The sequence below is a fragment of the Fukomys damarensis genome, unplaced genomic scaffold, assembly GCF_012274545.1.
Source record: "Fukomys damarensis isolate Sample0158 unplaced genomic scaffold, DMR_v1.0_HiC HiC_scaffold_22, whole genome shotgun sequence".
Taxonomy (NCBI): Eukaryota; Metazoa; Chordata; class Mammalia; order Rodentia; family Bathyergidae; genus Fukomys; species Fukomys damarensis.
The window spans coordinates 4,541,671-4,554,008 of NW_022900934.1; the positions used below are offsets into that span (position 1 = coordinate 4,541,671).

Consider the following 12,338-nt stretch of genomic DNA (forward strand, 5'->3'; position numbering starts at 1 on the left):
TATTCCTTAAAAAGGCAGCGTGTTTTACGAAGGGAAAACAGTGGAAGCAAATATGAACACAACAATACATTTTAAATGCAAAATAATCACCCTTTTCCCTTCCAGAACCCCACTTCGCACTTAAAAACATGTTTTCTTATTTGCTAAGGGTCCAGCACACGTGTAAACTTTCAAGTTGCCATCCTATTCCATACAGACCTTAAAAAACTGCCAGATTTATGATTTTCTTCCCTCATGTCAACTCAATCCCCTCTCTAAAAATATATTGACTATTCACTTTTTCTTAAACAAATATACTTTTGAAGGTTAAAAAAAATCTTCCCCAATCTTTTAAATAAGAAAAAACTGTTATAAAAGCTATCCTTGGCAGAATAAAAAAGCTGAAGATTTCTGGTGGCTTTGACTTGTGGCTTGATCTTCCGAGATAACCTAGTCACCTTCCTGTGGGAAAGGCAGAACAAACCACGCCAAAGGCTTTCCTGCTGGTCTCACTAAAATGGATGTTGGCTCTGATTCCTTTCGGATGTGGACATCTGTCCCTTCAAGAGCGCCACAGGACAGACGTCTGAGACCTTGCTCTGTGGAAGAAACGTACATACGACACCCCCTCTCCTACTTATCTGGCTGCTCCTAATGTACAGCCTTCCTGCTCTTACAAAACCTTGCCTTACGTGGAAGCTAATTTAGTTGCTGTAAGATCTGGAAACCATCAGCGCCTCCGTAGAGACTGGAGAGTCAGGAATGCTTCCTCCCCATCTGAAAAGCTCGGCCACTTCCACCACATGCACTGGAATGAGGACAATACGATCACTTTTACATTTAAGAAGCCCTGCAAGGACCTTGAAAACTTCAGGGCAGTGACCTTCGCTTCTAAGGGGGTCAGGTGAGACAAGGTGGGGAAAAGCAAAGCGCCCTGCACCCAGAGCTCATGCCCTTCCGCAGACAAGGCGGAGAGGACAATCGGGTGGTGTCAGCATTGTATGTTTTTAAAGTGTGACCAGAACACTAGCCACTTCTAAGATTACTCCGAATGCTCAGAATTACACAAAAATTACAGAAATAAAAAGCCTGAGAGTCACACCACTTACCACCCTGACATCACTGTCACTTCTTTTTTCTAAACTACTACAGACACCCAAAAGGAAAGAGTCAGAACGGCCCGTGCCAGTAGCGCGCCGACCGCTCCCGTGGACCTGGCCTGCTTCCGAAGAGCTGGCTCCCCGATCTCACATATGTGGGCTTGGGGGCTTGCGGTGGGACCTGGCTGCTTACCATCACCTTGCCCTCCCCAACGGGGTAGCTTTGGAGCCCGACATTGACTTCTTGTGGGTTCTTTTAAAAAAAGTTTCTACTTCAAATCTGAAAAACTATCAGTTTGGGAGTTGTCACAGGAGAGGTGGCCGCCTCCCCAGGGGACACCCTCCCTACTCAGCACTTCTGAGGATGAGGGCATCTCTGGCACCCAGGTGAGCGCTAGGCCGCGGGTGGTCTGTGGGAGTCCGGGGGAGCCCAAATAATGGGGCGTTTCCCATGCCCAGAAGACACCGCCCCAGCGAAGCCAGCCTCCGGACACCATCCCCTCCTCTGGGTGAGCACTGGGGACGTCACAAGAAAGAGTCCACCATCACAGTTGGTGGAGCAGGTGGAAAGCAAGGGGATGGAGGGAATGAATGAATGAGGTAACTAACACCCGGCGGCACCGGTCAGGAAGCTAAACTGGGAAGAGGAGCTCTGAGAAAGGAGAAGGAACGGGAGAACCGTGTGGAGAGAGGGGTGCGGGGGCACCCACACGGAAACGCTGATTTCATCAGTGTGCTCAGCAGTGTCCGGGCAGGCAGCACGCCCCTCTGGTCAGAGCATCACACCCAGAGCCTGAGCCTAAGAAAAGGACAAGGGCCTGTGGGCCTATACGGTGCATGTCGTTTCTAGAACTTGCCACTTGAAGAAGTGGGAGAGATTAGAAAGGGGAGCAAACAGCGATCCCCACTGGGACGATTAGGACCCCTTCTGTGCCTCTGCCCCGAAACCTTGTCTCTTCAGCCTCAGCCCGTTTAGTGTTTGCTCTTGCCCCTGCTCAGACACTGCCATCTGGGGAAAGAGGGTCATAACTTCTAGATTTGTAAAATGCTTGCTAAAAAACAACATCCACACTTAACAACTGCTTTTAAGCTGCCTGTTCTACACTGACACTGCCACCGTTTGGTCAGCAAAGCTGCCCGCGTCCGCTGCACTCCAAGATGGGTGTAAACCAGAGTGAACTCACATCTCCAGGCCCCGGGCCCAGGCTAGGTGCTGGCAACGAGGCTCCTGAATGGGAGCGGAAGTTCCCACGCCGGCCTGACTGCCACCTGCTCAATGAGCTGCTGGCTGAGGTTGTTTCTGGTGACAAAAGTAATCAGTGCATGCGGTTTTTAAAAAAATACATTTTCACCCTAAGGAAAATGTTGGAAATAGAAAGGAAGTTCTCTTAATATTCTAGACTTTTCTTGGGAAGTATCCCCTGTTACTGGTTTCTTGTATATCTTTTTAGAGTTGTTTAAGGCACACACAAGGATAACTATTACTTGGGGGACAGGAATCGCATCACCCATGTTCTGCAATTAATTTCTTTCCCACTCGGTCATGTGTCTGGAAGCTCATGTTAGGCAGTTGTCATAGACAGGATTCACTGTTACAGGGGCACAGACTATGTTACTTATTTGTTTGTGACAGGGACTCGCTATGTAGTCTAGGTTGGTCTTGAATTCACTATGCAGTCTAAGTTGGCCTCAAACTCGTGGCGATCCTCCTGCCTCAGCCTCTCAGGTGCTGGGATTACAGGCAGCACATGCTAAGTAATTTATTTACAGGCAGCAGCCGGCTAAGTAATTTATTTCATTGGTTCCCAGTGAGGAATATTTAAATTGTGCTCAAGTCTATTGCTGTTATCAACTAGCTTAGGTTTTTTTTACAAGTAGATCTAATTTGCTAACTAGGAGGTTTTGAAGGCAGTGATCCTAATCCTGCCTTATTGTACAAACTGATAAATTAAAACAAGCCAACTTTCCCCTCGGGAAAAAGACTGTTTCCCCTTCATGGCTAATCTGGACATCAGACACACAAACAGGGATGACCGCAGGATCCTCTCGGTGGTCCTCTGTCCTTCTGATCGGGCTGCCAAGCTAAGAGCTAGGCAGGCATCCTCTGTGCTTGGGGAGAGACCCTGCTGAGCTGGGAGAACTCAGGGGTATGGTCAGGCAGGAGGAAGCTGCTCTCTGCAGTGAGGGGCTCCAGAGAGCCCAGCCTCCTCTCATCGCGGCTCCATGGTCCATCGTCGTCCTCCTCGGCACTCCAGACACCCCCACCTGCGGCTTTACCTGTACTGCTGCACTGCAGCCCTCGGAACTCGGGGGCCACCGCAGGATCCCACAGCAAGCAGCTGGCATCGTGTTCTGGAGAATGCTCAGCCTTGACTGCTCCCGACGTGCAGACATCTCCAGAGAGCAGTGAATAGCACTCTTAAATCTTTCTAAATCATCAGCTCACAGTGCAAAGATACTCTAAACAAATTCTAAGTACTACATTGTTAAACATGTTATAAAGTAATCAAAACAAATGCTAAAATGGGTATACCCTCGGTTACCATTTTAAATATGACCAGAGACTGTGGGGAAACAGGTATCTTATATCTAACATTACCTAACATATAAAAATATGCAAAGCACAGTACCTCGTCCAGCTCCTGTGGATGTGTAGTTGCCATCAGGCCGTCCAGGTAGGGAGAGCAGGAAGGAAAGCATGTGCAGACAGACAAGGCACCATCAGGTGAGAAAACAGGTGTTAAGCAACTCTTAACTTGACTACAAACAAAGATCCACTAGCCAAGGCATTTACAAACCCCCCTTCTCATAATCCCTTTCATAAAAAAAAAGCTACATTAATATATATATTTTTATTTACTGTGGTGGTTGTTTTAGTAAATGAGGTAAGAAACAAGCAAAAAACAGTTGTAAAAATTAAAACACAATGGAAGCAAATAAAATACACTTGCTTTGGTTTCACTAAAATATACTGCTAATCTGTTTCATAAATATCAAATATCATATACAATACTCAACATTCTAAATTTCTTTCAAAAGAGAACAAGCTAAAATGTAATGTAACTATGTCAAATAAATGCATATTTAAACATGTAAGTCAGCCCTGCAAACGCAGCACAATTACAAAATTGTCCATGGCTGCACCGAGGTAATATCTGAGTGACCACGTATGCAAGGGCTCTTAAATTAGATCCCGCAGACACGGCTTTACCCACAGCAACAGAGCTGAAAAACCACTGTCTCCCGGAGAGACACAGGTGGGAAAATCAAAGAAAAACTCTTACATTTGCTTGGCATGTAATACTATTAGTCTAAAAGCACACCGTTATTTATAAAGCTATCATAAAAGCAAGCAAACCAGACAACAAAAGGTTAAGGAGAGACAAGGGGAAACACACCGAGGGTTAAGTTTCAAATGAAAAGTAAAGATTGTTTTTTAGATCAAGGTAGAGCTCTATTTTCTGAACAGACAGTTACTAATGACAGATAATTTAAACTAGGACCTTTTTTTTTTAACAGTATTGATCACGAAATAATTAGCAGTGAATTTCAATAATCAACTGTTTTTTATGTTTAGCCATAAATTTAGACCATAAGAAACATTAACTTTCTCATTTAAAAATTGGTGCAAATGAAGCTGGTCTATCAGGGCCAAAATATGATTGCACAATGATTAGCAATAAAATATAATCAAGACTGTCCGTGTAATACTTCAATTAGGTGATATTACAGGAAGCTAAAAACCCTCCTCACTCCTACAGCTGGTGAGAAAGAACTAGTCCTGCGATGGTGGGGCTAGGTTATCAGTGGGGAAGATGGGGTCAATGGCTCATCTCATTACCTTTTACTTTAAACAGGAAAAAATGTTTGTATTTTCTAAAAGCTTATTGTCTCCAGAAAGAGAGCCTGGACATCTTTTCTCAATAAAGCCAAATGCAAGATTAAAAAAAAAAAAAAAAAAAAAAACCTGTGCAAAGCGACAGCCTCTTCCCACTCTATAGAGGCTCCTGGCATTCAATCTCCCAGCAGACCTCGCCGCAGACCACCGTCAAAATCTCTGCGGCTCGAGCCTGGGCTGCTGGATTATAAACGGAGCACACGTACCCTGGTCTATGGATTTCTGCGATTACCAGTGATGAGAGGCAAAATTGGAGCCCTGAGATTCGAGGGCTAGAAGCAACTCTTGTTCTCACAAATAAGAAAACTAACCTTCAAAACATATACCTGCAGCCTTCAGGTCACACAGCCCGGTAACGGCTAACGCAGGGAGGGCCCCAGGTGTCTGGGCCTCCCTCCACCCTGCCCTAAAGCTCTCTAATTTTACTAACAATCCCGAGAATTACTTGCAATGGACAGCTCCCACGCCATCTCCGGAATTAAATTCAGGCCATCTTCCCAAAGAGCCCCAGGCCCCCTATTTGACTGCTCAAAACCACAAAGCTTCCAAAACTCCCCGTCCCAAATTACCAGTAAATTTAGTCAAATTTGGATTAAAATATTTAGAATTACCATCAGGAAAGACCAAAATACAGTGGAATGAAAATACATTACAATGCATCCTCACCTTCTAAATCTTTATAATGTTTAAATCTAGGTTTTTGACCTGCCAATGATACAAAATCAAGCAAACACTGAAAACTCCAAGTAGTATGTGGAATTTACAGTCTGAAGAACTTTCTACATAAAACTGAAAAATAAGTGGAAACCCATCTGTGTTTACTCCGGGAGTCTGGAAAAGTTGACCAAAATGAGTTGGAAATACAGGGCTATGCTATAGTGATATTTACTTTATTTCCATTACTGCCAAAATAAAAGTTTGCTTCACTCTTATCCAACAAAGTATCCTTATTCTCAAGCAACCCTCTCTGCTCAAATGGAATCTTTAAAAGCTGAAAAGCAAATAGATCTAAAGACAAATATACAATGATTTCATACTTGGATTCTAAAGACACAGAACTGATTTTCCAACAGACTCAGCCTGACCTAAAACTTGAAAACTTTTGATGTGCAAGTTAAAACAGTCCGTGGAGGGCTGTAAAGAAAGATAAAGATGCTCCTCTATTGCTAAAAAAAAAATAAAATGCATTTAAAAATTAAATCCTTCCATTTTCCAGGATCTGCAGCCCGGGTCCTGGGGAAGACCTGGCTGGAGTGGATGGAGCAGGCTGCCTTGGTTCAAGAGGGCCAGAGCTCCTTCCCTGACCCCCACTTGCAAAGGGCGTGATGCAGAGTTTCCAACTCCTCTACACCTGTTTCTCTGCCCCTACCTGATGGACTCAGAATGACGCGAGGGTTGACAGGGAAAGGGCTTCCACCAGTGCCCGACATATAGCAAGTGCTCAATAAATCTTAACTAATGATGCAGTCGAGACTGAAAGAGGCTCTTGGGTTTCTTATAATCATAGTTAATCCTTGATTTTTTTTTCCCTATTTCTTTCTCATAAAGAGCGTTTTATTAAAAAGAATGTGCTGGTTTCAAACTAATCTAAGACCAATTAACTCTAGCTTCCATTTATAGATTATGCATTATTTTAGAGCAGAGTATAGATTAGGCAATAAACACTAACAAAGTAGCTCCAGCCCCTGTATTAGAGTCATGCCAGATTTTAAAAAAACAAAGAAAAACATGAATGTACACAGCTTCTCATGAGATCAGAACAGTAACTCAAGTTCCTCTTTTCATCCATTCATGTAACACCTCACTCATTTTTACAAAATGATTATTTAACTTCATAAAGCCATGTCAGGTTCCTGAAGCCAAACTGTAAATGTTTGCATGAGGTGCTTGCTGCTGTAACGCGTACAGGTCGCTGACAAAATGTCAAAGTGACTTCTGCACAGTATCGGGGATACTGCTGAGGATTGCTGCTAGTAACACTGGGCTGACAGTCACAATACTGCGGTTGACTATGGATTTCTGCTTTTCAAAATTAAAGCTAAGGCTGTGTGCTTGGTCATGAGGGAGAATGTGTTAAAACCGAACTTGAGAAAACATTATCGAATTGATTGGGCCACTAAAAATCACCTAGGTCAAACTCAATTTAGAAATGAGGGGAAAGATGTCTCAAAAGATTAAATGCACAGCAGTCAGGCTCACCCCAAATGCCCAGACCCATTGCCTAATACACTTTCCTTTATTTCACGCTGCTGCCCTGAGGCATAAACCTACCGGGCATCAAACCTGAAGCCAAAACAGAACTGTCTGAGAATTACAGAATAGCCCATAAATGCATTTTGCTTAGAGGCTAAAACCAAAGCCCAGTCTTTCAGTAATTAATTTTACTTATATTAACACAAAAAACCATAAAGAAGGAGAATTTTGCTCAGTTCTGAGCACTGAACTTGAAAAAAATATACAGAAAAAACTAAACATCATTCATAGGAAAGAAACTTAACCATGCGTCTGAGCCGGGATTTCTAACCCTAGAAAAGACTCCAGCAACAAGAAGGCTTGCAGAACCAGGGTGCAGGAGGAAGAGGTTTCCTGTACTGCAGACCCTAGCGGAGGGATAGAACTGGAATGAGGACCACAAGCCCGAGACACAAATGTAATTGGGGTCACACAGGAAAAGACATTTTAGCAGTGAAGAGCTGGCGTGACTGGCTCCTGCAAATTCCCAGCGCTGCCACAGAACGCAGCTAAGCACGGCAGGTGCACAGGGTCCTCACGACTGGGGACGTAGAGCGGACCTGTAGGCCCCTCTGCCCCGGGGGCTGTGTGTTTGCTAACGCACATCTTCCACAAATTACTCATTATTGGTAACATCTTTGCCTGAACGCTGCCTAAGTCCTGGAGCGGCCGCGGCCGGGCGCAGGTACCTTCAATAACCCTCATCATCAATAATCTTCTAGCTTTTTCCATAAAACCAGTATTCAAAAATCGCTAAATGTAATTTTTTTTTAATGAAAAGCTTTCTTTGGGTGTGCGTCCTTTTGAGGTCCGTGAGATATTCATTCACATGACACTCTGCAGTTTTTCAAGGACATGAAATTCACATTAAAAAAAAAAAATCTACTGTTAACAGGCGATTTACTTCTCATTGCTCATGAGAAAACAAATATCCAAAATCAACTTCTGCAGTATTTTAATTAGGAATTTGTGAGTTTTAAAAATTATGCCCAGGTTTAGTTACTTCCTTTTTAAAATCATCTCAGGTAACAGATACCTGTTTGTAAAGTGTCTCTTTCTAATAGCTGTACTTTATACTATGACGAGTGTATTTCTTTTATGTTCCTATTTATAATTTTTCAAACATACAGAGAAGTAGGTAAAGTGGTAAAATGTCTTCCTACATATTCATCACTAGACCTGAGAATTGATAACATTTTGCCTTTGGGGGGGCATTATGTACTCAGGGAACAGGGATCTTGACATTTCACCACTAAACATTGCAGTAGTCCTCCCTAATGAAATCACAAATTTAATTAATTACTAGTTTAATTAATTCCTTAATAACATCTAATATGTAGACCATGTTCAAAATTTACAGATATAGTTTTGATTTTCTACATGGCTTTACAATTTAAAGTCAGAAATGTAGTTTTTAAATTTTGGATGAGCTAAATCTGCAGTGAAAAACATTAGAAGAGTTATTCAATACAGTTTTAAAAAATTAAGTTTGGCATGTCTTTTTCTCCAAAATGTTTATAATACTTTTCTTTCAGAAAAATTGAAAAAACACTGTAATCTTGACTTATGTTACCATCTTGTCATATTTCATTTTGTGAGTCTCAACGTGCAGAAATAGCTCCTGTTAAATCGCTTATAAGTAAATTGAAGAAGTCATGCTCCACTTCTAAACACATCATAAGATTACGGCATGTCATGTGTATTTTATTGTAAACATTCAAAATATATAAATGCGTGCTTCCCTTTTAAATGTGAACGTAGGCAAACCACTTTTGTGAGCCTGCAGAATCTATTTTTCAGATGGGCTAAACTACACAGATATTTCCAAAGACCGACTGCTTTTAATGCTAGGAGAAAGATCTTAAATGCTCATACTGACACAAGCGTGTAATATTTCCAGTGGTGTGAAATAAAAACATTTTAAATGTTCTGACATGTTGTGCATTTTTAGTTGAATTTAGAAATCTACTTTCAAGAAACTGTCCAAATTGACTAAATATATCTGTACATTTTCTGACATACTATTTTTCCTGTGTACCTTATCCATTTTTAATTACTACTTAGCTTATGCATTTATTAAAAAATGTCTAATTTAGAAAACCATTTTTAAAAGCAGTTTGATTTAGAGATGTACTTTTAAAAGACTGCCGGTATCAGATAGAAGATTTTTCAACTGTCTGGATAGGGGTTAAAAATACTGTTTTTCTTGTGTTCCCCAAAGCTTCAGAGTATGTTGAACTTTACATGATTAAAATTTTTAAAGCAAACAATGTTTTTTAATCAATTAAAATTTTGACCTTAAATGCATGAATGCATTTTTAGATTTTTTTTTTTCCCCTCCACGAGGTAGTATAAAAGCAAGTGATTTAATGAACAAGGGATTCTTATTTAACATAACTAAAGGTCCAGTGAAAATTTGTATTCATTCGGTTTCTATTCTCTTGCCTTATTTCAGGACACTTCAGAATCGGCACTAGAATCTGCTATTTTCCCTCCTAATAGATACCTCTACACTTATTTCTGTACAGTATCATTTCTTGCAGTTTATAACCCTAAAACAATGCTTCAAATTTTTATGTAAAAAAAAAAAAATCCAAACACATTCTATTCTTGCTTTCTACGCTTTTTGACCAGACACTGCACCCTTTCATTCCTAAAACTGCACACACGGCTTAAAAATTGCTTTTCTCTGAGCATATATGGTCAGAGATTTCCAGTGATTTAAAAAAAAAAAAGGAAAACTTGTCTTAGTAGACATGTCAATAATCACAACACATGACATAATTTTTCTATTTACCATTTTGAGAAATGATAATGAAAGAAATAAAAAGGAATACATTTCCCAAGTGGTGAATTAGTGTGGGATTTTAAAAACCGAGTATTTTTCAGCATGATCCCCAAGGACTAGATCTTGGGAGACATTCCCTCGTGCTCTAGTGCTGTTTCCATTTAAATCTACCTGTGTGGAGCAGGCAGCCCCCCAGAACTAGTCTCATAACTTCACTTTTCAGCTAAGCATATTACAGAGTTAATAATCATCATCGTATTCGAATCACCCGGCCTTGACCCCTTATTTAACCCAACAGTAAACTGACATTCAGAAAGGAAAAGTTAGCCCCCACTAAAAACAAAACCCCAAACACTCATCCTTCCAGGGTCTTGTTTAAAGAAAAAACAACAACTCTATGGCTAGGCTAAAGGGCCAGGTCAGTAAAATAAATACAAAAGCTGTTTTCGAAGGCTGATTTTCACATATACGTCATGTTTTTTCTAAAAGTTCGAAGGGAGGGGAAAGATTAATTTCCTGTCTGGGAAATGGAAAACGAGGAGCATAGCACCTTACAGTCTCACAAACAAGCCCCTAGGAAAAACAGCGAAGCAATCATTCATAAGGAACACAGCCACACAGAGGACTGTGAACCCATTAAAAAAGGAGGAGGAGGGTGGAAAACACATACAAATACACACACACAGACAACAACACAACTCCTGCCTCTGGGGGGTGTGGGGGGGTCGTTCACAAGCAAGAATCCGGTTCTGAGATCCTGCAAATTGGCTATTAGAGCCAAAGTGAGGCTCACTAGGAGGAGGGAGGGGGAGCTTACAACAAAACAACACAAAAAGGCATCAGAAAGGCTCAACGCTTCCAAGACCTAGGGTTAAAACATATGTAAATTGGAAGCGACCGGAGCAGCAGTGACGACGGCCGGCGGAGGAGGGAGCTTGGGGAGGGCTGCGGAAGTGAGAGAGGGCCAGACAGAAGTGGCGCGGCCTAACGTTGTTTTCCCCCGTCGAGGATCCTAGACGGCTCTCGGCTCTAGCCAAGAAACCTTGCGTTTCCGTATTTGTCGTATTATTCCTTTTTCTTTTTTAAACAGAGAGACAGACAGAGACAGACAGACAGGCACAGCCGCAGTGCACACGGTGCGTGTGTCGGAGAGGCCGCCAGGAGACTCACCGCAGCAATGCTACGTGAATGCAGAGGGCTGGAGGTGGTGTGACTACTCACTTGCTCGGCTAACAGCTGCCGGTTTTGGATGGAATTATTCCGCAACAACAAGAAAGCGTCGGTTAAACGCCTGGTGGCCATGTCTCACCCTTTGTGACCCCCTCTCCGGGTCCCCCCCACCCACTTGTAGTCCAGTTTATTCACTTTCTTTCTCTTGGTCTGGCCTAGCTGGCCCACCCTTTTAGATGCCTCCCTTGAGAAGATCCCAGGCCTCAAGCCAAAAGCAGCAGCTTTGCACTCCGCCAGACGCAAAGACCCCTCCCCAAATAACCACCTAGGCTTTCCAATTGTCTGACCCCCTACCCAAGCCCTGGCTTCGATCTCTAAGCACTTGAATCCCCCCAATCCTTGCTTAGCAAGCCAACGTCCTAGAGACCCCTCCCCAATCCAACCTTAGATCTACAAGCGTCTAACTCTCCAATCCCACTCGGCTATGGGAGGGTCTGAAGCCCCCTGCCCGTCTTAATCCATGAGCTTTCCTAAAGGTCTTTGCTCCTGCCCCTAACTTGGCTTTTGAGCGACTAAGCCCTGTGTTTTTTGCCGGGCTCTGACTCATTCACTGTTCACACTAGAGGCTTGATTTAGTTTCCTGGTCGAAAACCCCGAACCAGGCCTGAGCCCTGAACTGCTGTGCGTCTGCAGCTCTCTCTTTGAACGAGCCTGAGCTTGCTAAGTCACAGCTCGACCTCCTGATCCCTTTCTTTCCTTGGTGGCCTGGACCTTCACTGCCAGCAGGCTGCCGGCCTCCAGGAGGTCAGCAGGGCCTGCCTCCCCGGCTTTCTCACTCCTCTTCTCCGGCTCCCTCCATCCCCGGATCTGATGGCAGCCCAGCCCTGGGCCGTTTCCGTACTGCGGTCCTGGGTTCTGGCGTCCCCCCTGGCCCTCTTCCTGTCCGTCCCTCGCGAGTGCCCCCCTGCGACGCTGTAGGGCTTGCTCCCAACGTTCCGGGTGTGGGAGCTCCCTGCCCCTCTGCCCCAGGCGCGGGGGCGCCCCGCCCTGACCTGGGACGCTTTCCGCCCACCCCCCCCCTTCCCTGCCCCGTGCGGGTTCAGGGACTGAGGCAGGAGAGCAGGAGGGCCCGGGCTCCTGGAGTGTGGCCCCTACGCTGAAAAATATTTTT

The 12,338-nt window shown here is 43.5% G+C and overlaps 1 protein-coding gene across 9 annotated transcripts in view; it reads right to left on the reverse strand.

The window, feature by feature from the left end:
• Positions 1–12,104, reverse strand: part of Stx16 (syntaxin 16) — a 33,719-nt gene extending 21,615 nt beyond the window's left edge. For 4 of the 9 annotated variants that reach the window (XR_781096.3, XR_002025507.2, XM_019208101.2 and 1 more), the window contains exons 1-2: positions 11,168–12,102; positions 3,710–3,721 (exon numbers count right to left, since the gene is read on the reverse strand). Coding sequence is in view for 6 of the 9 variants with exons in the window: in XM_019208101.2 (XP_019063646.1) it covers positions 3,710–3,721; positions 11,168–11,299 (144 nt within the window). In the remaining 3 variants the exon portion in view is untranslated. Of the gene's footprint in view, positions 1–2,263; positions 3,649–3,709; positions 3,722–11,167 lie in introns of those variants that run through there. The other 5 variants (XM_010628768.3, XM_010628769.3, XM_033767198.1 and 2 more) reach the window with 5 other exon arrangements.
• Positions 12,105–12,338: the final 234 nt, after the last annotated feature.